Below are 27,427 nucleotides of genomic sequence, written 5' to 3'. Positions count from 1 at the left end.
TGTGTTTGTGTGTGTGCTATTCTGGGACAGAGGAGGCTGGGGACGGGTATCAGGCCACACAGGTGCCCTGAGCCTCCAGCACATGTGCCCTGGGGCCAATCATGCAGCCATGCCCGAAATGGCACCATCCGGGGAGGGACAGGCTGCTCAGATGCCTCCCACGGTCACAGAGGAGGAGGGCACCCTGGGGCGAGGCCTGCATAGGAGCACAGGGCAGAGGTTTGCAGGCCTCTCCGGCACGAACCACCTAAGGGCGAAGGCGCCCCTCACACCTTCACCCTGGGCCATGCCCCAACACCAGGGTTCAAGAGCCTCCGGAGAGGCCGGCTTGGGGCACCCTAGGCCCAACCCCAGCCTCGGAGCCATGTCCCACAGCCACAGCCCAGGAAAAGTCCCATGGACCCCAATCCTGGGAACCCAGCAGCCCCCTTGGCCAGACCTCACCAGGGTGCAGTAGACTGGGTGGGGACCATGACTCACGGAATGTGGGCCAGGCGGGGTCGCCCAGAGGCAGGGAGGGTTCCGAGCCCGCTGCATGGGTTCTGGCTGTATTTCCAGTACAAGGCTGTGGCGTGGAGTGAGATGACTCCCCAAGCAGACGCCCCAGCAAGGAGCCCTTTCCCTCCTGGAGAAGGCCAGAGGCTCCCGAAGGCTGGCCCCGAGTCCCCGGCAGGATAAGTCTCAGGCCTCACTCTGGTCAGAGCAGAGCTCTGCCTTCCCCAGACCAGTCCCCTTGCAGGCCTGGCCTGGGACACCCATGGTGGCCAAGTCCCTTCTGGCCCTGGCTGGCCGACCGTGACGTGGGTGGCGGCCGGTGAGGGGTCAGCGGTGCTCCCTGGCCCCGGGTCCAGGCACTCAGCTCTTTGCCCCGGCACCGTGAGGCCAGCACCATCACCACCCCCAGTTCCAGCTGAGGGCCTGGGGGCGAGCAGGGTGCTGGATGGTTGTTGGAGGTGGAGGGTGACGTGGGGAGGCCAGCTCTTAACATGTGTCCACCCTGCATCCCCTGGGACCCAGGGACACTGTGCAACCCCACTGTGGAGGGCTGCCTGACCAGTGCCCAGCCAGGGCACTGTGACCCAGGCCTGGGTCTGGGTGAGCGTCACTCTCCCCACTTGGGATCCCCTTTCTCCACACCCAGTTCCTTCTTCCCCAGGGTGGCCGAGGTGGGTCACTTCTTGCCCTGACTAAGAGACCCCAGGCAAAGCACTCCGCCCCCCGGGGCCTCCATCTTCCTCCACTGGGCACCCACCTGAGGCCGTCAGCACCCCATCTGCTGCCCGTGGCTGTCAATGGTGGCCCTGGCCTCCCGCAAAGCCTCACCCTCCTCCCGGCCTCCGCAGGGCTGCAGGCACCTCCCATTTCCCCTTGTGCGCACCCGGGGCCCAGACCCATCTAGTGCTCCTGCCCTCGGCTGGAACTGGGGGTGGTGATGGTGCTGGCCTCACAGTGCCAGGGGCAAAGAGCTGAGTGCCTGGACCCTGGGCCAGGGAGCACCGCTGACCCCTCACCGGCCGCCACCCACAACACGGTCGGCCAGCCAGGGCCAGAGGGGACTTGGCCACCATGGGTGTCCCAGGCCAGGCCTGCGAGGGGACTGGTGGGCGGAAGGCGGAGCTCTGCTCTGACCAGAGGCCTGAGACTTATGCTGCCGGGGACTCGGGGCCAGCCTTCGGGAGCCTCTGGCCTTCTCCAGGAGGGAAAGGGCTCCTTGTTGGGGAGTCTGCTGGGGGAGTCATCTCACTCCACGCCACAGCCTTGTACTGGAAATACAGCCAGAACCCATGCAGCGGGCTCGGAACCCTCCTTGCCTCTGGGCGACCCCGCCTGGCCCACACTCCCTGAGTCATGGTCCCCACCCAGTCTACTGCACCCTGGTGAGGTCTGGCCAAGGGGGCTGCTGGGTTCCCAGGGATGGGGTCCGCCCAGCAACTGAACTTGCCCTGGGTGGTGGCTGTGGGTAGTCAGTGCCCACATGGCTCCGAAGCTGGGGCTGGGCCTGGGGTGTGCGAAGCCAGCTTCTCTGGAGGCTCTTGAACCCCAGTCTCAGGAGCATGACCCGGGGTGAAGGAGCCCCTTCTCCCCTGAGCGCTGCCGGAGGGCACACAGTCCTCGGGTGAGGACTGCGTCGGAGCCTCCCCTGGTGGCCACTGGAGAGCCGGGCGCTGGGGCTTGGGCACAGGGAAAATCCTCCCTCGCCCAGGCCAGGGCTGCTCAGGGCCCCATCTGTGCCCTTTTCCACTCCACTCCGGACAGGTGCCTGGAGGCCCACGAGTGCCCAGGGCAGGGCGTGAAGGGACCTGGGCATGGGAGTCGGGCAGACAGCAGAGGAGGGGGAGCGCCCAGGCTGCAGATCACCCGTCCCTTCTGTGTGGGGAAACCAAGGCTGGGCGAGGGAAAGCGACTCCTGCCCCCCTCCAGGCAGGCTGACCACAGGAATCCTCACCAGGGCCAGGGCCAGCCGCTTCAGGAACAGGGTGGCCAGGGCTGCCCTCGTGAAATCTGGCTGCCCAGGCTGGGCATTAAGGGAGGCTCTGTGCCCAGGGCAGCCTGGAGGCAGGAGGGAATGCCACCTCCCTCACCACTCCCATCCCGGAAAGTCAGGAAGCCGGGGCTGTGGCCACAAACTCCAGGATGGAGGGAGGGAGTTCTGCTGTGGGTCAGGGTAGCCTTCACAGAGCAGCGGCCGGTACAGGGACAGCAGAGGCAGCATGGGCTGCAGGGTCCAGCCCTACAGGGTCTGTGAGCCCCTCCCGGCAGCTGCAGAGACGAGAAATTGTAGAAATAAAAGACGCAAGACACAGAGATAGAGAATAGAGAGTTTGGGCCAGGGGTCCACTGCTACCCAGATCGTGGAGACCAGCAGCGGCCCAGAATGCCTGACGGGACACTCTCACTTTTATTGAGCTGCAAATCTGGGGTCAGGGTAGGTAGGGAGTGGCCTTGGTGGTCGGAGACTGGGGGCAGGGTGGACAGGGCGTGGCAGTGATAGGGTCAAGTACATCACGTGTCATTCAGGTGGGGGCTCAGGAATTTCTGGCACCCGAAGGGAGGCAAGGAGCATAAGCAGCACCTTTTCCAGACTTATCAAGAAAGAACTGAAACATGAGGATTTATGTTACCACTACTGAGTTGTCTTTCCTAAGACAAAAGGAACACAGCAGAACAGAGCCAGGTGCAGAAGCAGAGCGTGAGGGCGGACCTGGAACGTGACCGCTGAAGCCGGCGCCACACAGAGACAGTTGAGCCCCGGAGGTCTGCGGGCTTCCTGACAGCCGTCAGGCCTACCACAGAGCGTGGAGAAGCGGAGTTTCCTCCTAACCGCCCCAGGAAGGGGACGTCTCGGCCACCTTGGACGTCTCCTCCCCTAGCTGGCTACACAGCGGGGCTTTCCCAGCGCTGGCGCTGCCGCACAGCCGAGGCGCCCTCCAGCAGCCCGTATGCGGGCGTGACAGGGGGCTTAGAGCAGCGTGCCTCAGGGTCATTCATTCACAATGTCACCCCAGGTTCACAGTTCCGACCTGAGAGGCATTAGTAAAGGAATTAAGATCACCTGTGAATAACTAAGATCACCTATGTAATTAATAACTACTACGTTTGCATTTTTAATTACTTTCTTCTTCATTACGTATATGGAAAAAAGTTGAGGCCTTCTGCTCTGCCTCGGAGCTTATGGGATCTCCCCACTACAATGGGCAAGGGTGTGTGTGGGCCCTGGGCAGAGGCCCAGAAGTGGGAGCCAACCCGCAGGATCCAGAGAGGGCCAGGCTGCCCATGTGGCTGCCATGGGACTGGGGGTGCAGGACTCCAGACAAAGGCCAAGGACAGTCACAGCTCCCGGCCCTTCACCGCCCTCTGCCCTGCGCCTCCAGACTCTGTCCCTAGCTGAGTCTCCCGACCCCCAGGCTGCTTCTCTGCGACTCTGCTGGACAGCTCCTCAAATGTCCCGGACACAACTTGACCCCAGTCCCAGCCCCAGCCACCCTGTCAGGCCACAGCCCCAAACAGGGCCTGCGACTCTGCAGGTGTGGACAGTGCAGCCAGCCAGAGCGCACCGACAGCCCCAGCCCCTCCTCCCAAGAGCCCCTGAAGGAGCAGCTCCCTCTGCCAGAGCCCAAGCCCAGGACCCACAGGGAGATGTCCTGGGCACAGGACTGAGGGGTGGGGCCCCAAGGCACAGCCACTGAGGCTCAGCCAGCGCACGGCGGTGGGGCACTGACCCTGTCCGGGCATGCAGGGCTGACTCTCCCGGGCCATCACCAGGATGCAATTTTCTCTATGTCTTAAAAGTGGAAATGCTAAAGACCGTCAAAGCACAGTGTCCAGACAGAGGGCAGCTCTCAGGGAGACTGTGCAGAAGCGACTGACCGAGTCCTCTGACAAGAGCTCCACCTGCTCTCCTCATCGTCCAGTCAGGCCTCAGCTTCCACCAGAAAGGAAGGAGCACGATTTGGCCAGGTCAGGAGGGCCCAGGAGCCTCCCTTAACGCCCAGCCTGGGCAGCCAGATCACACAGAGAGCTAGCTTTGGTTTGCAAGAGGGCCTCTTTCTGGTCTCGCCATGGACAAGCCGGACTGGGGAGGGTCTTCCTCCCGGAGGGGCATTCTCAAACATCGCTCTCATTGATTTTTCTGTTTTCTTTTTCTACCTCACTTTTTATTTTCTTTATTTTTCTTACCTTGGGTTCGATTTGCTCTTTTTGTTTTAGTTTTTGAGGGTGAAAGTTTAGGTGGGTTTTTTGGAGAACTTCCTTCTCTTCTAAAGGAAGTTTTAGTTCTGTTTCTTCTCTACAAGAAGCATTAGTGGGAACTTCTCCTCCAGGGCCCACTTGGGCTGCATCCGTTGACTTTGATGAATTGTGTCTGCATTTTCGTTCAGTGGGAAACATTTTCTGCTTTCCTTTCTGGTTTCTCCTTTGACCTATAGGTTGTTTAGAAATGTGTTGCTACTCAGCTTTTAAATATTGGATGATTTTGTAGATGGATTTCTGTTACTGATTTCTAATTTAGCTCCACTATAGTCCAAGCAAATAATTTGTCTGATTTTCATCCTTATAAATTTACTGAGATTTGTTTTATGGCCCAGAATACAGTCTGTCTTGGTGGATGTTCCTGGTAAATAACGGTGTGTTCCCTTCTGTGTGGTGGAGCGTCACACAGAGGAAATCTTTCAACAATTTGAAATTGAAATCTCTGTTATTGCGGATTTTCTTTTTTGCTTTTCAGTTCTATCAGATGTTTGTTTGCTTTGTGTATTTTGAAGCTTCGTTGCTGGGTGCGTACATATTTCGGATTGCTAAGACCTCCTCATGAACTGATCGATTTATCATTTGGCAACGTCCCTGTTTTTTAACTTTTCTTTCTTTCTGGTAGAGATAGTGTTTTGCTGTTTTGCCCAGGCTGGTCTCAAACTCCTGGCCTCAAGCAATGCTTCCACCTCAGCCTCCCAAAGGGCTGGGATTACAAGTGAGAGCCACCATACCTGGCCACTAACTTTCCTCTTGATTTCTGAGTATAGTCTTTGCTTTAAACCTACTTTGATACTGATGTAGTCTAGTCACTCCTGTTTTCTTTTAATTGATGTTAGCATAGTATATCTTTCTCCATCTTTTTACTTTTATCTCATTTGTGTTTGTATAAGTCTGGTGAGTTTCTTGAGGAGAGCATATACTTGGCTGTTTCTCTTTTTATCCGATCTGACAATCTCTGTTTTTAATTGAGGTGTTTTTGTTTGTTTTTGAGATAGAGTTTCACTCTGTCACCCAGGCTGGAGTGCGGTGGCGTCATCTCAACTCACTGCAACCTCCATCTCCCAGGTTCAATCGATTCTCCTGCACTATACTCAGCCTCCCAAGTAGCTGGGATTATAAGCGCCCACCACCATGCCCAGCTAATTTTTGTGGGTTTTAGTAGAGAGGAAGGTTTCACTATGTTGGCCAGGCTTGTCTCAGTCTCCTGACTTTGAGTGATCCACCTGCCTTGGCCTTTCAAACTGCTGGAATTACAGGTGTGAGCCACTGCCTGCTTGGCTAATGGAAGTGTTTAGATGGCATAGTGTCATTTTTGCTGTGGCTTAATATATCGTCTTGCTATTTGCCTCATTATTTTTTCCTTTCTCTTCTCCTGTAGTCTCTGTAACTTTTTTTTTTTTAAAGACAGGGTTTCATCATATTGGCCCAGCTCAAACTCCTGACCTCAGGTGATCCACCCGCCTCGGCCTCCCAAAGTGCTGGGAATACAGGCGTGAGTCACTGCGCCCAGCAACATGTGTTTTTTAAAATGATTCTGTTTCATCACCTTCCTTGATTTGTTAACTAGAGCTCTTTGATGTTTGCTTTTTTTCTTTGTCATTTTTTAGTGACACTTTAGTGTCTTAGCATATGCCTTTGACTTAGTAGTCTACTAATAGCAGACCGTTTCACATAGAGTAGAAGAAATCTGCAACAGTGAACTTCCATTGTCTCTCTCCTGGTCAATTTGTACTAATGCTATTATTTATTTATTTATTTTATTTATTTAAGATATACTGTGCTAACATCTATCTGGTGATAGACCCAGGCTTCAGTGCAGTAGTGTGATCACAGCTCACTGCAATCTTCATCTCCTGGGCTCAAGCAATTCTCCCACCCACCTTCTGGGTGCAACCACACAGGTGTGTCCCAGCACGCCCACTAATTTGTTTGTATTTTCTGTAGAGACGAGGTCTTTCTATGCTGCCCAGTCAAGGCTGGTCTTGAACTCTTGGGCTCGAGCGATCCACTTGCCTCGCCTCCCAAAGTTCTGGGATTACAGGCGTGAACCACGGTGCTCAGCCTGTACTACTGTTATCATATAATTTACTTCTACATTTGCTAGAACTTCCGTTAACACATCGTTATTATTTTCGCTTTAGGTAGTCAACTTTTAACGTGATTCAACAACAAGATAAAAACTGCCTTCTATTTCCTGCTTCTGGTATCCTTTAGTCCTTTGTGGAGATCCGTATGTCCGCCTGAACGACTTCCTTTAACACAAAGGTCCCCAACCCCTTGGTCAAAGACGGTTTGGGAACCGGGCCCCACAGCAGGGGGTGAGCGGCTGGCAGGCGGGTGGGTAAGGGAGGCGTCATCTGTAGTCACAGCATTAGATTCTCACAGGTGAGCAAACCCTACTGAGAACTACAGATGTGGGGGATCCAGGTTGTGTGCTCCTCATGAGAAGCTAATGCCTGGTGATCTGTCACTGGCTCCCATCACACCCGGTGGGGCTGTCTGGTTGCAAGAAAGCAAGCTCAGAGCCCCCACTGATCCTGCATGACGGTGAGTTGTACGATTGTTCCAATATGTATTACAATGTCATAATAATACATATAAAATGCACAGTGAATGGAACGTGCTGGAACCATCCCAAACCATCCCCCTGCCTCCGGTCTCGGGAAAAACTGTCTTCCACGAGATGAGTCCCTGGTGCCAAAAAGGCAGAGGGCCGCTGCCTTCGCATTTCTCCCAGTGCCCGCCTGCCGGTGCAGCACCTTTACACATCTGAAAAAGTCTTTGATTCACCTGCGTTTATGCTGGGCATTTATTTTCAAATTGACACGTGCGATTTCTGTTTGTTTTGCATTTTGAACACTGCTTCACTGTCCCGGCTGGGATTGCTGCTGACAAGAATATTCTGCACAGAATTTATGTCTGTTTTTAATTTTTTTCTCTGTCATTAGTGCAAAGCAATTGGATGATGACTCTCTGATGCAGCATTCTTCATATTTCTATGCTTAGCTGTTCATGGAATCCCTGGGTTCTGAAAATTTACACTTGGCGACAAATTTGAAAACATCTTGGCAACCATTTCCTGCATATCTGTTCCTGTCCCTTCTTCCTCTCTTCTGTGACCCTAATGGCACACAGAGAGTGTAGGGCTGTTGGCCCCACAGGGTCGCGGGGCGTCCCTTATGCTGTGCTGAGGTGCAGGATCCGAGAAGTAAAGAGACAGGACACTGAAGAACTGGGGAAGAGCAGCTGGACTCAGGGGCCACGCCACCTGTGAGTGGAGACTGGCGAGGCCCCGAACATCCAGAAGCGTCTGTAATTATTAGGTACAAGTCAGGGTGGGGCAGGGTCGTGAGTGAGGTCATCATCTATAGGCTTAGTGATAGGGCAAACATAATCACTTGAGTAGCAGGCAAGGAGGCCACCCCATTAGATCACCTGGGCAGAGACGTGGGCTGTGCGCAGTAGGGGCCCGTGCCGGGCGCAGTAGTAGAGGGTTATGTACAAAGGAGGGATCCACCCCCATTAGGCCACTGAGGCAAGGAGGTTTGGGCTGTGTGCAACAGGCGTCGTGCACAACACTTCTTATCTGGGGGCTGGAGACTTCAAAGGGCTTCTAACAGAAGGATACTGTAAGCTTAATGCAGTGGGAGCTGACAGACGTGTGCTCTTCTCTTAAGATATTTATGGGACGATGATTTGGGCTAGCACAGAAGCGGGAAGAGACTTACAGGGTGTACAGCCGCCGTGACTGGTCACACCAGAGGGTTCCTCTCCCTCGGTTACTTCCAGGATCTCAGGCCTGAGGCCGACTTTCCACAGGAACTGGATGCAAGGTGCTACAGCTCCTTTATCGGGAGGAGAGGCTCCTGCTCCAAGCCTGCCGTACAGCGTGTGCCCTTTCAGGCAGGGACGCCGCCGCCTGGGTCTTTGGTTCTCATCCTGGTCCGGCTGTTTTCTCATGTACTGCTTCTGTTCTGTGACTGCTCTAGGCATTCCTCCTACTACAAACTACTATATGGTTCTATGGAAGGATTCTATACATCAGCACTAAATGTGTCGGTACAGCTCCAACTACATCCGTTATGTGATTATATAGAAAGATCATATGGAACTAAGCATGATTATATATAAGCGAGATACAGTAAGCAGTGAGTTCTTACATGATTATATAGAAAGATCATATGGGACTAAGCATGATTATATATAAGCTAGATATAGTAAGCAGTGAGTTCTACTTCTTCAGGCACTAATTGTGCCTGGGGTCTACACAGTTCTCCTTCCTCGGTGCCTTTGGGGGGTGTTACCCACAAGAGAGCAGCCCGCAGCTCCCACATGCTCTGTTCGCACTGACAGTCTTGGCTTTTCTTCTGTGATTCCTTTATATTTTTATTTTATTTTATTGTGTGTGTAAATATGTGTGTGTGTGTATGTATGTATGTATGTGTATGTGTGTGTGTGTATATACATATATATGAGACAGAGTCTTGCTCTGTCACCCAGGCTGGAGTGCGGTGGCATGATCTCGATTCACTGAAACCTCCACCTCCTGAGTTCAAGCAATCCTCCTGCCTCAGCCTCACAAGTAGCTGGGATTACAGGCATGTGCCACCACACCTGGCTAATTTTTGTATTTTTAGTAGAGACGGAGTTTCATCATATTGCCCAGGCTGATCTCGAATTCCTGACTCCTGTGATCTGCCCACCTTGGCCTCCCAAAGTGCTGCGATTCCAGGCGTGAGCCAGCGCTCCTGGCCCTGTGATTCCTTCTTAGTAGTTTCTAATGCTGCACTTCCGTTCACTCATCTGTCATCTGTAATCTGCTGTTCATCCCACACTGTGCATTTTTCACCTTAAACCTATTTCTCATTTTTAGAAGTTTGATTTGTATCTTTTAAAACTGCTATGCCCCCATCATATATGTTCATGCTTTGCAAACACACAAAATACACTTACAAATCTGTGTTAACACGCTTGCGCACTGAGACTTCATCTGTGTGACTGATGTTTTCTTCCCATGTGGTTCCCGTTTTCCTGTTTCTTTGCATGCCTGGTGACGTGCCTTTGATGTCAGACATTTTATTGAATGAATTTTGCATTGATGAGAGTGGGACTGCCTTTGTATTCTTTTAAATAAAGATGGAGTTTCACTCTTGTTGCCCAGGCTGAAGTGCTGGAGTGCAATGGCGTGACCTCCGCTCACCGCAACCTCCACCTCCCAGGTTCAAGCAATTCTCCTGCCTCAGCCTCCCAAGTAGCTGGGATTACAGGCATGTGTCACCACGCCGGGCTAATTTTTTGTATTTTTAGTAGAGATGGGGTTCTCCATGTTGATCAGGCTAGTATCAAACTCCCAATCTCGGGTGATCTGCCGGTCTCAGCCTCCCAGAGTTCTGGGATTACAGGTGTAAGCCACTGCGCCCACCCTTCTTTTAAATAATTTTAAGGTTTTTTTCTTGGATGCAATTAAGTTACTTGGAGATAGGTCCTTTCAAGGCATGCATTGATGCTTTGCTGGTTGGGCTGAACTTGGTCTTTAGTGTGGGGCTGATCTGACCGGCCTTTGAGGTGGTTCCCTTCTGAGTGCACAGCCGGATGGCGGGTGCATGACGGGCTTCTCCTCCCCCTGCACCCAGGAGCACGCTTCCCACCAGGGTGAGCTCTGGGAATTGTTTACGGCTCCTTGCCAGCGGTTCCTTCCATCTTTTGGGGGAGGTTCCTCAAAAGCTGCCATACTTGGTTGGTCCTGGGCTAAGGACTCGGGGAAGCCTCTGGGCCTCTCCCTCCTCCCGTCTGCTGTTCTTTCCTCTGCAGCCTCCTGCCCTGTGACTTCAGCCGCCCTGCCAGGATGCTCCACTCTGCTTATCCGGAGGCCCTGGGCTCTCCCTAGGCCCCTCCCTGACCCCATCCTGCAGCTCACCTCGTTTGTGTCGGTTCTTTCAGGGATCACTGCCCTGTGCTGCCGGTCCACTGTTGAGTCATGGCTAAAAACGCGTTGTTTTGTGTATTTGGCCTCGTATTTAGTTAAGGCGGGAGGGTTGATTCACAGCGGTCTGAGGCTGAAGCCGGCGACACACTCCGGTTCTGACCTGTGCGTTCATTTCACGGCTCTTCGCCCACCAGAGTGGGAGCTCCATGGGGTGGGAATATTCTGGTGGGACTGTTGTGGAACGTCTGCTGGTTTTATTCTGCGCCCTGTCCCCGGCTCCCGGCACGCTAGGGCGCGCGTCACCTCTCGGCATACAGAACGCCCAACTGGCCTAGTGTGTCGGGACCCAGGGGTTTCCCGGAACCAGAGCCCGCGTGCCCAGCAGACATGGGGTACTCTGCACCTCAGGCCTGCAAAGATGTTTTAAAGTTCAACAATGAGAAAAGAAAATGTTTTATTTTCTTTCTCACATTGGAAAAAAAACGAAGGCTTTAGGACCCATGAAACTATTACATTTTGCCAAAAACAGGACCAACAACGTGAGTCTTTAACGTAAAGATAATTATTCACATTAGCATTGTTACGGTGAGAGGAGCCCGGAGCACGGGGCTGCCTTCCAGGCCTGCCTTCCGGCTTTGCCAGCGGGGACGGCGCGGAGGCTGAGCGGGCGGCGGCGCAGGGACCCCGCGGGACGGCGCTGGAGGAGCGCGGGCCGGGGGCGGCAGGGTGGGGCGGAGAGCCACGCGGCGTGGGCCAGCGGGCGGAGGCGGCGGCGGGGAAGGCCGGGCTGCCGCGGGTCCAGGTGAAGGTGGTCTGCGCAGGGTCCCCGCGGAACACGTGGGTCTCAGGGGCGCCAGGGAGTCACTGCGTGACGGCCTCCGCGTCGGAGATACGGGTGCCTGGGCTGGCTTCGGGGTCCCAGCGCTCTCCCGGCGAGCCGGCCGGCCGGGGGCGGGGCCTTCGGTGAGCTCGGCTTTGTGGGTGCCCAGGAGGCGGGGAAGGGGCGGGGCCTGTGGTGATTTCAGGTTGTGAGTGGCTTAAGAGGAGGGGAAGGGGCGGGGGCCTGTGGTAATATCGGGTTGGTGAGTGGCTTGGGAGGCGGGGCAGGGGTGGGGCCGGGGCGGGGCCTGCGTTGAGCTTGGCCTGGTGGGTAGCGCAGGAGGCGGGGCAGGGGCGGGGCCTGTGGTGGGGTTGGTGAGTGGCTTGGGAGGCGGGGCCGGGGTGGGGCCGGGGCGGGGCCTGCGGTGAGCTCGGCCTGGTGGGTAGCGCAGGAGGCGAGGAAGGGGCGGGGCCTGTGGTGAGCTCGGGTTGGTGAATGGCTTGGGAGGCGGGGCCGGGACGGGGCCTGCGGTGAGCTCGCTTTGGTGGGTAGCCACGGAGGCGGGGCAGGGGCGGGGCCTGTGGTGATCTCAGGTTGGTGAGTGGCTTGGGAGGCGGGGCCGGGGCGGGGCCTGCGGTGATCTCAGGTTGGTTAGTGGCTTGGGAGGTGGGGCGGAGGTGGGGAAGGGGCGGGGCCGGGGCGGGGCCTGCGGTGAGCTCCGCTTGGTGGGCTGTTCCGGGGCCGGGACTGGGGCTGGGCCTGCAGTGGGCATCTGGCGATGCGGCACGGGTGCTGCGGGGTGTACAGACGCGCGTACGATCTGACCGAGGGAGGGACCTACTGGCGAACGGCCGCGGGGACTCCCAGGCGCGGCGGTGCCTCAAGGTGGTGAAGGTCACAGGTGAGGTCACCCTAATAGCTCTGCTCGCGCCCAGGGCCCTCCCCTCGACCCGGGACTGCAGTCTTTGGGGCGGGGCTCTCCGAGAGGGGGCGGGAAGCTCCAAGCCGCAGGCCTCGCCCGACTCTGGCCTTTGGCATCCTGGGGTTGGCCTGGCAAATGTGTCATGAAAAACAGATTTGTTGTTTTCAGGACGGGTAAGTCTAATTTAGTCCTCCAGGACGGGGATCGACGGCTGAGTATCCCGGCGGAGGATGGGGAAATCATAATCCAGCCCCCACCTCCCCGCTGTAAACCTCTTTCCAGAGGGGAGACATCCCATTCCAAACACCAGACTCAGCCTGCTTCTTCCGGTCTGGCCCAAGTGCCCTCCCAGGGGGCGCTGAAAATGCATTCCCCACAAGCTGGGCACAGCTCATGACTGCTGGGAGCTTCTGCAGTGGCCGAGGACCCAGACGGCCCTAACCAGGGCTCTGGAGGTCTTCCTGGAAGAAGGGGCACCAAGTAGGGACACCCCAGGAGCAGAGGGGAGGGAAACAGCAAGAAGAGACCCAGGCCTTGGGCCCAGTCCTGCCATGGCCAGTCATCGGTCCCCAGGGCCCTGTGTGGGATGGGGGTGAGGACCAGCTCCCATAGGACCTCTGCAGCAACCATCCCCTGGGTGAGGCCCTTGTTTGGGGCTGGTATTTAAGGCCCCTCTGCCTCCCCTTAGCACTGCCCACGCCCACTCCTGCTCTGGCACTGCCCCTCATCCTCCTCCCATCCCTCCCCTGTCCACGCTACAGGCTGTTTTGAGCTTTTGAGGTGCTGCTCTCTGATTGGAATGACCTCACCTCTTCTCCCCTCCTGTCCCATCCCAAGTGTCTCCTCCTCTGGGAAACCTTCCCTGACACCCGGGTGGCCCCTCTGCCCACCCTCATCCCTGCCCAGGCCCCCATGGGTCCTTCAGGGCCCAGCACTGACCACCTGTCTTTGCCCCCTGCTGTGCAGGGCCGTGGCACTCCCGCTAGACCGGCAGCTGTGGGAGGCAGGCCCAGCCCCACGTCCTCCGTGCACCACCCTGAGCTGGATCCAGGGCTGTCTGCCGTCCACCTTCCCACTTCCACGCTGCCCTCCTGCCTGCAGCCATGACTCCCCTGCTCACCCTGTTCCTGGTGGCCCTCATCGGCCTACCTCTGGGTAAGTTGGACAAAGGACAGAGGGATGGACAGGCCCATGTTGAGGGCGGGTGGGCTGAAAGTAGGGAAAGAGGCCAGAATTCCCAGCAGCCACCCCTCCTTCCAGCCCCCTGCCCTGGGGACGGTGATGGACTGGGGTCTGGTGGCCGGAGGAGGGGACTCTCATGTTCTGTGACCCCCGTTCCCTTCCCACCCATCTGCCGGCCCAGCCCAGGCCCTGGACTGCCACGTGTGTGCCTACAACGGAGACAATTGCTTCAACCCGATGCGCTGCCCGGCTATGGTTGCCTACTGCATGACCACACGCACCTGTGAGTCTGCAGGCCCCGCATGGCCCTGCCTGGGGAGCACGCGGGGAGGTTCTGCCCTGCCCCTGAGCATGTCGGGTCCTGAGGGCCGTTCCCTCAAGGCCTTGCATGCTGGGGTGGGGCCGGCTGTGCCCCCGGCCCTCTACGGGGAGCTGGCTCACCAACCCACCCCCCTGCAGACTACACCCCCACCAGGATGAAGGTGAGCAAGTCCTGCGTACCCAGCTGCTTCGAGACCGTGTACGATGGCTACTCCAAGCACGCATCCACCACCTCTTGCTGCCAATACGATCTCTGTAACGGCGCCGGCTTTGCGGCCCCAGCGACCCTGGCCCTGGCCCCCATCCTCCTGGCCACCCTCTGGGGTTTGCTCTAAAGCCCCCCAGGCAGACCCAGTCAAGAACAAAGCTCTCGGGAGACGCCGCTGCACCGTCCGCCCCGCTGGCCCCGCCTCACCCTCCGCCCTCCCTGGACCTCCTCAGCCATGCCCAGGACCTGGGCCTGTGGGCAAGAGGACGCCTGACCCTGGCCGCCTCTCCCCCAACCACCACGCGACCTCACTTCCAGGCCTTGACCTTTGGCTTCCTAAAGGCTGATGTGTGGGGTCCCAAAAGTGTCTGGCCTTGGTGGGCTCAGCCCCTCGCCTGTCCGGGGCTGGGGGCTTCTGGCACAGTGCTGTTTATGGGGAGGGGCCCAGTCAGGCGAGGAGCACTGGGCAGATGGGTGCTGTGACCAAGCCCACCTTCCGGGAAGGCCCTGCCTCCGCCTGCCCAGGCTGTGCTGGGGCAGGGAAGACGAGGAACCCGGGGGGACTCAGGAGGAAGGGCTCTTCCAGGCCAAGGACCGCTGCCATGCTTCCTCGTGAGGCCAGGAGCTGCCCGGCGGGTGCGGGGTCCGGCTGTGGGAGGAAGGCCTTGGGCACCGTCCCCGTGCTCGGAAGGCTGCCAGGCTGCCTGGGAGCCACCCCTGGCAGGGGAGGGGGCGGCTCTGCCTCAGCAGGCCCCCAAGACCCCCGAAGCTGCAGAGGCTTTTCCGGGTCCGGTAAAGGGGTCTGTGTCCCCTTGCCCCGTCAAAACCCTTGACCTTTCCCGCCCCCTCACAGGGAGGGCGCCGGGCCTGAGGCTGGCAGGAGCTGGGCTATATTTGGTGTGACCTGGTCGCTGCCCAGGCCAGCGCTATTCAGGGCAGGGAGGGAAAGGGGCAGGGCCGGGCAGGTGGCCTGCTGAGGCCTGGTCCCCAACCACAGCAGGGCCTGGCGGAGCAGGGCTGGGGGCTGCACCCATGGGCCAGGGGTCGGGAGCAGCCTGGGGCAGGCGAGGGCGTGGGGAGGTGGGAGCGTGCCGCCCTCTTGTGGCCACGAGAGGGCGGGGGTGGGGAGCGCGGAGGCCCAGCCCCTCCCCACAGCAGGACTGGGTCAGTGACTGGGTGCCCCAGCGCCCTGCACCTGGGACTGCTTTGGCAGGGAGGGCGGGGCGGAAGCCCCAGTTGGGGGTGGGGACTCCCAGGGACTCCCAGGGACTGGGGCCAGTGGGGGCCATCAGTCACGCTGCCCCGAGGCCCCCGCCGGACCAGTGCCCCCGGCTCTGCTGTCCTCGGAGGAGCCCTCCAAGCGCTTCAAGCCGTCCTGTGTGGGCAGGATGGAAACAGACGTCCACGCAGTGACTGCCCCTGACCCAAAGTGTGGCCCTGGTCAGGGGAGCCCCTGCTGGAAATTGCTTCTGGAGAGCTTTGGCGTGGGACCCCGGGGGAGGGGGGAGGAGTCTGCAGCCCGGGGTCTCCTTGCAGCCAGTCTGCCTGCAGGCCTGCGTGGTGCTCCTGGGCTGACATGAGGACCAGAGGGGGGCAGTGTGGGAACGGGCCTGGAATGGGAGGAATGTGACTCCCCAGAGGGAAGAGGGACGTCATACAGGCCAAGAGCTGGGAAGGAGCTGCTGCCAGCACTCCCTTCCCCCCCACCCCCAGAGCAGGCCTGGCCCGGGGCGGCTGCGAGGATGCCAGCTGCCTCCTGAGGCCTCTCAGCTGCAGCCGGCAAGGCCTTGCGATGTTTGCTGGGAGGGAAGTGGCTTTGGGCGCCCCCAGCCCCAAAGGCTCCCTGTCCGTGGGAGGCCTGGGAGCAGTCACCGCTGTGTGCAAGCCTCTTGTCCAGTCGGGTGACTTCCTGGGCCAGGGCTGGGAGGGGCTCCACGATCAGGTCCTCCCTGTCTCATGGCTCAGTGGGGTAATGGGGAGGAGGCCTGGCCACGCGGGGCTCAGCGGGAGCAGAGAGCAAGGAGCTGCCTTAGCTGTGAGTGCCGGGGTGTTGAGGGGTGGGGTGGGCAGTTTCTCACCCCTGCCTCCTGCCTCCATCTGTCCACCGTTCCCCCACCCTGACCTGCCCCAGCTCCACACTGACAGCACTGTCCCCAGCGCCACAGACCATTCTGTGTGGCTGGCCTGCCCTGGGCACCTGGCACAGAGCACACAGTAGGCACTCGGCGAGTGCTGGCCAGGCCCGCTCGTGGGGAGTGCACAGTGTGCAGCGGGGTCCGGGCAGCAGTGCCAGCGGAGGCCACACCAGTCCACTGGTCCCGCTGTGTTCATCAAGGTGGCGGCGGATGTGGGCCCCCCCACTGCACTGTGGCTCTGAGCACTGTCCAGAAGCCCTGCGAGATGGGAGCCATTATCCTGCTCCCTTGATGGGGAGGAAACTGAGGCACAGGGAGGTGAAACAGCTGCCCCCAGTAGTGCCTCCTGGCCCTCTCACCACCCAGGCACCACGGCGTAGCCGCTTCTCCCACCAGCTGGGGTTCCTTGGACCCCCAAGCCTGCGAAGGGGTAGGTGAGTTTACAAAATGGAAAGCTTAGAAGAAGCAACGTGGAACGGGAGGTTTGAGAAGCCCTGGGTCGTAGGGTAAGCCTCGGCGCTGCCTGTGGGTGCCAGCCTAAGTGGGAGTAGAGGGAGGGGCGCCGGCCACCCCGGGGGTCCAGTTCCCACTTCAAGGTATCTCGCCGGCAGAACCGAGGGTCCCTTGATGGGGTACATGCCCAGGGCTATCCGTGCCGCTGTCTGTGCGTCCTGGAAGTTCCCGAGCGGCTCAGGAGTGGCTGCTTGGGGGGCTCTGGCTCCCTAGATGTTATACCTTCTCCTGGGAACTGGAATCAGCCACTAAGGAGAAGTGAGAGCTGCAGGTGGTGACCCTGGGGTGGGACATGGGACCTTTCCCAGCATCGGCAAGGAAACCAGCTCCGGGAGGAGCCCCGGTCTGGCCTAGGGTCTGTGAGGGGCGGGGCTGCGGCCCTGGGCAGGCTTCCTCCACGTGGGGGTCCCGGGGAAGTGGGGCCAGGCCGGCTCCCAGGTAGTGCCTGATTCGCCTTCTCTCATGAAGGTGATTAGGTTCAAAATTCTAAAACTCTGAAAGCGGTCAGAAGCAGCAGAGAGGCCCCCATGTCGGACATGCCAGGCTTTTCTGTGGGTGCTTGGTTCTGCTACTCTGATGGGCATAGGTGTCAGCTGAATGGATGGCGTCTCTCCCTCTTGTCTTATGTCCTGGGGTCCAGGTGCTTCCCAGGGCCATGCCCTGCTGCTCATGCTTGCCCTAACCCTAGCCCTAACCCTAACCCTAACCAGGATGTGGACCTCCACCCCCAGGTCGCTCTCTCCCTGGCCCACCATGTTCCCAGCACCCAGGAGAGGTCCAGCCAGCGTCTCACTGAGCAGTGAATAAATGAACAGATTCCCGTCTCGCTGCAGCCCCACTGCCTCGGCCTGAGCTCAGGACTCGCCTTTCCAGCCTGGCTGGGCGGGCCCTCCGGCCTCCACGAAGCTGCTCTCCCGTCCACCCCACCCGCCAGGCCCCGGGCTTTTCCTGCCTCCTCCAGGCCTGGCCTGTCCCCAAAGCCAGGCCTGGAAGGGAGACAGGCTGGGCTCCTGAGGCTTGCCGAGTATTGCCCCCAGTTCTGTGGGAGAGAGGCCGAGCCCCCATGCCATCTAGGGGCAGACAAGCCCCTGGGGAAGGCTGGGGGTGCTGGGTAAGGGGGACGGGACCCCAGGACCCCAGGACCCCAGGACCCCATCCCACCGTCTCTGACCTCTCTGGCTACCTAGCTCCCGACTCCAGCTTCTCAACTCCCCGGGACGGAGGGCCTGCACCTGCCTGCCCCTCTTTCAACATCTCCCTCCTCCTGGGCCCACCTTCCAACCCTAAGGAGCCCCCCAGACAGAAGTGCGGACGGAAGCCATGTGGGCAGCCCGAGAGACACACAGAGGCCCCTGGTTGCCAGGGCTGACTCGCTGCAGACAGGCCCTTTGGGGCCCCAGTCCCTCTCCAGCCTTTGGAGGAACCGCCAATGGCTCCCGCTGTCCCGGCTGTCCCTTCCGGACTCTTACTTTATCCTTGGGGCCCCTTTTATTACCAAGGGCCCTTCTGCCCGCCCCCCCACCAACTCCTGCGCACAGATCCTGGGGCATTAGTCACAGTGTGACAATGGCCGTGAGCGCTGGTACAGAAGACGGAGAGGCTGCTCACGTCGCGCTCCCTCCGCTCTCCCAGCCCTGGGAGGGACGAGGTGGGAAAGTTCTGGCCCCTCTGGAGGAGGTCTTGTCATCCAGCTCCCTCGAGGGTGGGGTACAGGTGACAGTCTCCAGTCTCCGGCTTCCACCCAGCCCTGAGCCTCAGGTGCATTTTGAGAGGAAGGGGTGGGCTGGTGGCTGGTGCCAGACCCTCCTTCCCAGCCGCTGAGGAGACCGGCTTGTGGCGGTCGTCTGCCTGGTGCCAGGCCATTTTATGGGATCCTCCATCCCATCACCCAGGGTTATCCCTACTTATGGACAAGGAAAGATGGCTCATGAGGTTCCACAGGCCCGCCCGGAGGCCTAAGCTTGGCCTCAGACTGCCTGGACCCCGGCCCGGCTCCTTGGCTAAGTCTGGCTGCCGGGTGACTCAGACCCGCAGAGTCTGTTGCGCGGGTGAGGGCCAGGCGGGGTGCCAGCAGGTATAAGGCAGCCGGCCAGGGTGCCCAGAGCCCCACCTCGCCAGGAGAACATGCAGCTGCACCAGGGGCTCCTGCTGGCCGCCGTCCTGAGCCTGCCGCTGGGTGAGTCCGGGGCTGGTCCACCTGCTCTCGCCCAACCCCTGTCCCCCAGCCCTGGGCTGCGATGCCACCTTGGAGAGCCCGTTCCTGTCCTCCCACCAGCTGTCAGTGGCAGCTGTCCTCCCAAGGCCTCCTGGAATCCCACAGGCCCGTCCAGCTCAGCCCCAGCCCCCGCACTGACCCCCACACTTCTCAGGGTGCACAGCCCTTGGCTCAAACCTCCCTTCCTCTCCCGAGACCCCCTCCGTCCACAATGGCTCCCTCCCACGCGCACCTTTGCCCGCGCGCTCTGAATGTGCCCCTCCAGCCCTCCTGGGCCTGGCCTCCGGCTGGCTTGTCTCCCTGGACTCCCTCCTCCCTCCCCCAGGAAAACCAGGTCCCTCTGCTCGCCGGTCTGCAGTCCCGCCTCCTGAGTCCTCTCCTCTGCCCCCTGTTTCCCTGGGCGATTTTACCCACTCCCCATCCCCAACCCTCGCCCCCACAGTGCCCGAGTCCACTACGGCTGGCCCCATCCCCCCAACTTCAGATCCCTTGGCCCAGGGCCTTCCTGGGGGACCCACAGGGTGACCCCTCAGCACAGCCGTGCACACCTGGCCTTGGCATCCCCAGCAGGGCCGGGCACTCTCTCTTGGCAAGGCATCTTCTCCCCCACCCTGAGGCCTCAACAAAACCAGCTGGCCCCTTGATCTTCCCACCACCCCACCCGGAAACCCAGCCCAGCTCCCCAGGGGCCGAGCTCTGCTTCCCTGGCATCGGGTGGGAGGTCTTGGGCAGCCCGATCCCCCCAGGCCCTGCGTGAGCAGGCAGCGGATGTCAGAGTCCCTGAGCGGGCTCAGGTGCCTCGCATACCTCCAGTCTCCGTCCCCAGGGGCGCCCTCCTGGCCTATGAGAGGCTGAGCCACTGCTCTGAGGACTGCCGCAGGGTCAGGAGGGGAGACCGGCTCTGTGCGGAAGGTCCCAGACGCACTGGGGGAGCTTGGGGGCTCAGGGTGACCTGGAGAAAGCCTTTATCACCATCAGGGCTGGACACGTGGTCGTGTGGCCACCAGGGCCGGGAGCGGCACATCACAGGAGGCTCCGCCTGGATGCCCCGTGCCCACGGACTCCCCTCGGACCCAGAGGCCCCTCCCTGCTGAAATCCCACCTGCCCCTCGAGGAACAAGCCCAGGCTGTCTCACTGCTCTTCCAGCTGGAGGACGGGGGAGCCTCTCTCAGGGGCACCCACATCCCCCGTCGTTGCTTGGTGTCTGCTCTCTGCCACCCACGGACGGCACGATCTCCCTGAGGGGCCAGCCTGCTTCAGAGCCAGCACAGGGGTCCCCAGAGGGGGAGACCCGCCGCCAGCCACGCAGCGGCAGCCGGAGCCCATCCCACCGCCCCGTTTTCCCTCCAGCTTTTCCTGCCCCTTCCCTCACCTGCCGATCCCCCCACTTCCTTCTCACTCCTTCCCCTCCTTCTTTCCTCTCCTCCTCCCGCCTCTTCTCCCCCCAACATCCCCGCCCTGCCTCCCTCCTCTCTCCCCGTGTGTCAGGCACCAGTCTGAACACTGTCCCTGTGTCCCCTCAGTCACCATCGAGCAGCCTTTCCTGTTTGAAGCTAAAATTTTCTCTGCCTCCCTCAGAATCTCATTGATGAAAATGAAAACCCTCTGATAAGGGACAGAATTATTTTTCTTGATGACCCAGGCTGAACACCCCCACCCCCGGAATTCATTCATCCTGCAAGCCTCTCCTGGGCCCCATTGCATGCAGGGGAGGGAGCACTGAGGAGTGGGTAGAACCCCCCACCCTGCCTCAGAGGCCCTCATGCTTGGGTGGGGGTGAGGAGGGAGCCCTGAGCACAGTCACATGCAACAGCTGGGGCAGGACGATGCAGCTCACGTTGGGTGTGTCAGAGTTGGGTCTGTTTACTCTGCCCTGGAAACCTATGAGGCCTTTCTGGAGGAGGTGGCATTTACACTAGGGCTTGTTTGCTCAGTGGGCAGAAGGAGCAGCAAGTTTGAAGCCAGGGAGGCGTTGGGAGGGTGGGTGTGTGCAGGGGGGCAGGCAGGGGCTGGTTCTCTCCATGGCACCCTTGGGCACACATATCCTCACCTCTTCCTTCCGGTGCCCCAGCCTCCTGCCTGTCTTCCCTGCTACCCCTCACCCCAACCAGCTGTGGTCTGTGAGAGCCAGTGTCCGGCAGAGCATGTCCGGCTTATTGGCTGTCACTAGGTTGGATGTGACAGCCAAGGGGAGCTTCAAGCCACTTTGGTGGGAAGCGGCAGGGCGGGGCTTGGAGGCAGCTGTCACCACGTTTCTTGCTGGAAGGTGTGGTCTCAGCTTGCTCTCTGGGGCTGGCAGAGGGACCAAAGCTGATGGCAGCTGCCAGCCGTGGTGGAAACTTCCCGTCTGTGTCACCCTCTCCGTGGTGCCTCGGTGGGGGATTCCACCCTCAGGACCCAGGGGCGACCGGAGGACTCTGGCAGGGCCTGGCATGCGCTGAGGTCTGAGTCGGCTCAGCGCCGGTGCGTGCAGTGCCACGCGGACCGGAACCCGGGCGTGGAGCTGGGCTGACTGCGGCCGACGCCGGCCCTTCTCCACCTTTGGCAACCGTGAGGCGGGGGCAGCCCGGCAGAGAGGGGACAGGGCGTCCCGAGGCTGGGCTGCCTGGGCAGCGCTCGAGAGGAAGCCGGGGCCCACGCCCGCCGATGTCCGTGACACAGTAGCCCTCACGTCCCATGGTCACGCCGTCCGCCCCGCCACCCTGCAGGCTCTATGCAGAGGGAGCAGGCCCAGGGCCAGCAGGCATTAGGGACTCTGTTTACCCAGTCCTGGGTGTGTGAACAGGGGGTGAGGACAGGGAGCGAGGGAGGGAGGGAGGGGGTTTGAGGCTGGGAAATGGAGGGAGGTGACCTGGGAGGAGAGGACAGAGACAGGGACGCAGAGGGCCAGAGAGCAGGCAGGGAGGCCCCTTGCTGGGGTGCCCAGGCGGACTGGCGGGCCTCGGGGGTGGGGCGGTGCCCACAGCAGAGAGGGCGGCTGGGCAGACCACAGCAGCGCTGGCGGAAGAACAAGTGTCCCCCGAGCTCACCGTCCTCCTGGGTAAAGTGAGGCAGAGCTTCCGCTCCCCGCTGCTGCTCGGGCGCTGCCATGTCCTGGTCGCCCTTGCCCTGGGCGCCCTGTGGAGGCAGGAGCGGCCCCATTGTCTCAGCCACCAGAATCCAGTCCCGGGGGTCTCAAGCGTCCTGCTCAGTGCCTGGAGGCAACAGTGGGCAGAGATCGTGTCTCAGGGCCCCCCACCTCCCCCCGCACCCCACCCAGGGCCCCAAACAGCCCAGGCTGCTGCACCCCCACTCCCCTGGGACATCACACTGCCTGGCCCCACCTGCCCGAGACTCCTACCCGGGCAAGGATGCAACCAGCTGGCTCCAGCCGCAGGGACAGCTGGCACCCCAGGATGAGGGACAGGGGCCCGGCTCCTGAGAGGGGCGAATCACAGGGTTGGGAGACTGAGTGGGTGCCGTCACTGCAGAAGTGGCCCACACCTGCCTCCCGCCCCGTTTCTGTCCTGTCTGTCCCCATGCCCACGGCTACAGCTCAAGCCATGTGGTGTCACCAGTGCCAGGGCTTCGGAGGGTGCTCCCGCGAGTTCAGATGCCCCAGGGACTCCACACACTGCGTCACTACTGCCACCCGTGAGTGGGGACTTTGCAGGCTGCCCACAGCCTTCTTGCCCAGATGGGAAGATGTGGGCTCAGAGGGGGACAGAGCCTGATCCAGGCCCCCAGGATGTCAGAAGCACAGAGGGCAGTGTCCCCACCCATGCCCGGGAAAGGGCATGAGCAAGGGCCGCCAGTCTGCCCCAGAAGTGCCCGCATGCTTCATGTACCTGGGGCATCTGACCCTAGCTCTGCGGCCGATGGGGCGGCGGGGTCTGGGCAAATCAGAGCCTCAGGGGGCTCCATGGTTTCTCTCCTGCCCACTCAGGGGGCCTGAACAACCCCGGGGACTTGCCTCTGGTCACCAAGTCGTGCCACAGGGGCTGCCCCGATATTCGCGGCCTGGGCCTGGGCCCCTATGTGTCCATCGCTTGCTGCCAGTCCAACCTCTGCAACCAACAGTGACGGCCGCCCTCCTCCAGGACCTGGATGCTCCGCCCCACAGCCCCACCCCAGGCCTGGCGCTCAGGGCCACCCTCCCTCGAGCCTGGCCAGACCACACTCCCGGCCTCTGCAGTCACCATCCAGCACCCCCTGTCCTCGGGAAGTCCTTCATGGAGTCCTGCTTAAGTCTGCTGCTGTCCAAGCCCGGGGCCCTTCAAGCCTGCCAGCCCTCCCAGTCCTGACCTCCCCGCAATAAAATGTGATTGGATCACTTGACACAAGCTGTCCAGTGAGCGTGGAGCCCCCGCCATCCTGGGCTTGGGGGTGGAGTGGAGTGGATGGGGGGGTGCCTTGCTCCCTCACCCCAGGCTAAACCCTCCCACCCCTCCCCCACCTGCCCTCGTCACAAACAGGCCCTCCCGCCTCCAGCCAACCATCAGGCCTGAAGGGCACAGGGCCCAGGCCCACCAGGCAGCTGCTGCTCCTGAAGCAGCCACAGTGGAAGGTGGAGCTGGGTCCCACGAGGAGCCCCCACCCCGGAGCGGGAGGTGGAACGTCCCAGCAGAGACGTGGAGGATGTGCAGGGTGGAGGCGGGAGGGGGGCCCTTGACAAAGACAGCTGCAGCAGGTCTTCTGGATAGGGAGGGAAGATGGAGGGAAGAGGGGCGAGGCGGGCATCCTCACCCTCATAGAACCCCTGGGCCAGTGGTCCGGCCTGCCCCTCAGTTCTGGCAGGAAACACTACCGCCAGCCCCTCTGGGCCACTGGGTACCCAGCACGCAGGGCAGGGCCCTGGGGAGTGATGCTGGAGTGGGATGAATCCGGCTGAGGTGATGGCAGCTGTGGTCACCCACCGCAGGGTGGACGTGGAAGCTGTTTTTCACTAGACAAACATCGTGTCATGGCCGAGCTTCCGGCGCCAAGGCTGAAGAAGACCCCCACGTAAGGCCGGTACTGCCGTCGAAGAGACTCTCCAAGGCGAGTCAACACTGCAGGACACGGCTCCCTCCCTCCCTCCCCCTGCCCCCCCCCCACACACCGAGTTAGCACCTGCCAAGACACCACTGCCAGGCCCTTCCTGTGGTGTTTCTTGTTCTCACCTTGGCAAAGTTCTCATGAGAAATCATCTGAGGCCATTGTCAGGCTGCTCCACGAGGCGGGGGTGTCCCAGGTGGGGCCACCCACAGTTAGGTGTAGGACGCAGAGGAAGACACAAACCGGGCCCTGGAGATGCCCAGATAAGCCCAAGAATCAAGGTGACAATGGAGTGCTTCCCAGATCTGCGGGGGAGGGATGGGGCACGCGGGCAGCCACTGCCGCTGGGCACTGCGGAGGGAACAGGGTCAGGTTGGATCCTCAGCGCCCTCGCCAAAGGCATTCCAGCTGAATCAGAGGTCTCCATGTAAAAAGAGGAGATTTTTAAATGCTAGACAATGCAGAACAGAAAAGCGAGACACATTCCAGAACGGATTGGACACAGAGTCACTGTAAACACAGCCGTTCCACCCCTAGGCCCAGCCCAAGAGAAGCGAACACGTGGCCACACAGAAGCCTGTGCACAAACGTTTGCACGGCGGGCAAAGGGTGGAAAAGCCCAAGTGCCCATCAGCTGATGACGGAGCCGCAGAGACACACCACGGACTGTCATTCAGCCATGTAAAGGAACAGAGCGCCATCCACACCAAAAATGGGGGCCTTGGAAACACGACGCTGCGTGACAGAAGCCACACAACACAGGCCAAGAAGTGGCCTGAACAGGGAGCGCTACAGGGAGGAAAAGGGGGTGGGTGGTTGCCAGGGAGCGGTGGCGGTTATTAAGAAACAGGGAGAAGCTGCGAGCGGCGGCTCGCGCCTGTAATCCCAGCGCATTGGGAGGCCAAGGAGGGTGGATCACCTGAGGTCAGGAGTTTGAGACCAGCCTGGGCAACATGGTGAGACCCTGTCTCCACAAAAAACACAAAAATTAGCCAGGCGTGGTGACACATGTCTGTAATTCCAGCTACAGGGGAGCCTGAGGCAGGACAATCCCTTAAACCTGGGAGGCAGAGGTTGTAGTGAGCTGCGATCACGCCACTGTACTCCAGCCTGGGCCACAGAGTGAGCCTGCATCTTTAAAAACAAACAAAAAGAAACAGGGAAAAACCAGTGTGCTTTTCCTACTCTCAGGCGGTACAGGACTTCACCCCATCACCAAGGCGTGTGTGTATTTCTCTCCACCGGCGAACAGCCCAGCCTGCAGTGGACACCGGCTGGGTGTTCTCAACTCAGTTCTGAGCCATCCGCATGGAGGTCACGTCAGATCCCTCGGGTCGAGTCCCCTGCCACGAGCCTTACTTCCAATGCCAGTCAAAAGCCCCAGGTGTGGCCTGTGCTTCCGACCCACCTGCCGTGACTCAGGGTTCCCACGGCCCCCTCTTCAGGTTTGCTGATCTGCTGGAGCGGCTCACAGGACGCAGGGACACACTGAGCTGCGTTTACCCATTTATGACCCAGGCTGTGATGAAGGTGCGGGCACACAGCCTGGGGAGGAGACCCAGGGCACGAGGGCGAAGAGCTCCCGGGCCCTCCTGGAACCATCTCCAGGCACCTGCGAGAATTCTGCTCCCGGAAGCTCCCTGAACCCTGTCCCTTTGGGAAATTTACTGAGGAGGCTTCATTACGTAGGCATGATTGATCAAACCACCAGCCACTGATCAACCCAACCTGCAGCCCCCTCCCCTCCCCTGAAGGCTGGGGGTGGGGCTGGAGCCCCAGCCCGCTAATCCTGCCGGCCCCCATCGCAAGGCTCCCTGGAGACCCCCAGTCACCAGTCCGCTCGTTAGTGTACAAAAGACGCCCTTGTCACTCCGGAGATTCCAAGGGTGTTAGGAGCTGTGTGTCAGGAAACCGAAATATCCATCTCACAATCTCACAAAATAAGCATTTCACGGTCTCACAGGAATGGGGCCACGATGGGGCTACAGCATTCAGGGTTTCTTTTCAGGATGATGAAAATGGGCCCAAACTTCGTGTACTAAAAACCGCTGAGTTACACACTTCGCCGGGGGGCTGCATGCTCACGAAGGATATTTGATAAAGCTATTGAAAATTTTAGAAAAAGAAATACAAGACACAAAACTGGATTGGAATTCATAAAAACTACCTAAAAATCTAAAAAACTAAGTTAAGAATACTGTAAACAAACTGAAAGACAAGACAAGCTAAGAAATGGGCCCCATGCACGTAACACACGATTCCCTCCGCGCATCGCGTCCATGGAAAGAGTCGAACGCTGTGAAATATTTGAAGACATTTATTCTGAGCCAAAATGAGGGGCCATAGCCCATGACACAGAAGACCCTGCGAACATGTGTCCAAGGTGGCTGGGCATAGTCTAGTTTCACACATTTTAGGGAGACTGAAGACGTCCGTCAAATACATGGAAGATGTATTCGGGTCCATCTGGAAAGGCGGGCACCTCCAGGGGACGGGGCGGGGGGCTGCAGGTTTCAGGTGGATTTAAAAATTTTCTGATTGGCAATTGGTTGAAAGTGTTAAGATTGTCTAAAGACCTGGAGTCCACAGAAAGGAATGTCTGATGATGAGGGTTGCGGAGACCAGGGTTTTAGCAACAGGTGAAGCCTCCGGGTAGCGGGCTTCCGAGAGGAGGTGGTACCTGTTTCTCATCAGACTGAAGGTCTGTGTCGACCACAGAGCTGCTCCGCCTCCCCGAATTCCTAGAGAGAGGGGGATAAGGAGGCCGTCCGGCCCTTTCCCGTCATGGCCCGAACCAGTTTTTCAGGCTCACTTTGGGTACCCTAGCCGAGAAGAGGGTCCATTCAGATGGTTGGGGTCCCTTAGAATTTTATTTTTGGTTTACGATAAATAACCCTTCCGGATCACCAAAGAACAACAGATATGAGCCGCGTGTTCAGAGAAAAAGCCATCAAGTGGCCAAGCCAAGGAGAAGAAATTGAACCGCACTTGGAATCAGAGAGACACCAAGCAGCCTTGCAAACCCCGCGCGGGACCGCAGCGGGGCCGCGTGGCGAGAAGGGACGCGGACCAGCCTCTGCGCCATCACAGATGCGGCCGCACAGGACAAATCAGCCCTGGCCACGGAACTGCAAGATGCCACGAGCATTGGGGTGAATGCTGGCTCCCTAAAACGTTGCCAAAGACCCAAGGGCAGGTCACCCCAGTGCTCCCCAGCACTCCTGGGGCTGGAGTCTGAAATGAGGTAGGTCTTCCAAGGTGGGGACTTGGTTAGGGTTGAGCCGGGATTCTGAAAACGTAGTTTAGAATTCTGAGGCTACAGGTGCTGAGTCTTGAGGTGCCCCCTTACGGTTTCTACTGAAGAGTCACCAGGCCTTTTAGGAAGATCCTCAGTAAGTGACAGCTATTTGCTGCTTTAT

General features: G+C 59.5%; 2 protein-coding genes across 6 annotated transcripts; both read left to right on the top strand.

Moving 5' to 3' along the window:
* The first annotated feature begins 12,188 nt into the window (after window positions 1-12,188).
* On the top strand, window positions 12,189-14,350 carry LYNX1 (Ly6/neurotoxin 1). Of its 3 annotated transcripts, none has more exons than XM_010329802.3 (4): window positions 12,189-12,396; window positions 13,384-13,572; window positions 13,781-13,882; window positions 14,059-14,350. In XM_010329802.3, the coding sequence occupies exons 2-4, from the start codon at window positions 13,521-13,523 to the stop codon at window positions 14,253-14,255; spliced, it is 351 nt and encodes a 116-aa protein (XP_010328104.1). In that variant the 5' UTR covers window positions 12,189-12,396; window positions 13,384-13,520; the 3' UTR covers window positions 14,256-14,350. The 3 variants fall into 3 exon arrangements, with proteins under 3 accessions (XP_010328104.1, XP_010328105.1, NP_001266926.1); XM_010329803.3 differs by lacking the exon at window positions 12,189-12,396 and adding an exon at window positions 12,491-12,590; NM_001279997.1 differs by lacking the exon at window positions 12,189-12,396 and having other exon boundaries at window positions 13,521-13,572; window positions 14,059-14,255.
* Window positions 14,351-16,554: 2,204 nt separating this feature from the next.
* On the top strand, window positions 16,555-23,314 carry SLURP2 (secreted LY6/PLAUR domain containing 2). Of its 3 annotated transcripts, none has more exons than XM_010329926.3 (3): window positions 16,555-18,952; window positions 22,527-22,625; window positions 22,918-23,314. In XM_010329926.3, exons 1-3 carry the CDS (start codon window positions 18,901-18,903, stop codon window positions 23,052-23,054), a joined length of 288 nt encoding a protein of 95 aa, XP_010328228.1. In that variant the 5' UTR covers window positions 16,555-18,900; the 3' UTR covers window positions 23,055-23,314. The 3 variants fall into 3 exon arrangements, with proteins under 3 accessions (XP_010328228.1, XP_010328227.2, XP_039320736.1); XM_010329925.3 differs by lacking the exon at window positions 16,555-18,952 and adding an exon at window positions 20,577-21,765; XM_039464802.2 differs by lacking the exon at window positions 16,555-18,952 and having other exon boundaries at window positions 21,681-22,625.
* Window positions 23,315-27,427: the final 4,113 nt, after the last annotated feature.

Source organism: Saimiri boliviensis, chromosome 15, assembly GCF_048565385.1.
Source record: "Saimiri boliviensis isolate mSaiBol1 chromosome 15, mSaiBol1.pri, whole genome shotgun sequence".
Lineage (NCBI taxonomy): Eukaryota > Metazoa > Chordata > Mammalia > Primates > Cebidae > Saimiri > Saimiri boliviensis.
Note: the sequence above shows the minus strand (reverse complement) of the source record. Positions and strands in the feature narration are given on the sequence as shown.

What these genes read in the sequence shown, in the direction of transcription:
- LYNX1 (XM_010329802.3), top strand. Translation starts at nt 13,521, where the DNA reads ATGACTCCCCTGCTCACCCTGTTCCTGGTGGCCCTCATCGGCCTACCT. An exon ending in CCTCATCGGCCTACCTCTGG is followed by an intron (nt 13,573 to 13,780) that starts GTAAGTTGGACA and finishes CTGCCGGCCCAG; the next exon opens with CCCAGGCCCTGGACTGCCAC. An exon ending in CTGCATGACCACACGCACCT is followed by an intron (nt 13,883 to 14,058) that starts GTGAGTCTGCAG and finishes ACCCCCCTGCAG; the next exon opens with ACTACACCCCCACCAGGATG.
- SLURP2 (XM_039464802.2), top strand. Translation starts at nt 22,343, where the DNA reads ATGCAACCAGCTGGCTCCAGCCGCAGGGACAGCTGGCACCCCAGGATG. An exon ending in CTGCGTCACTACTGCCACCC is followed by an intron (nt 22,626 to 22,917) that starts GTGAGTGGGGAC and finishes CTGCCCACTCAG; the next exon opens with GGGGCCTGAACAACCCCGGG.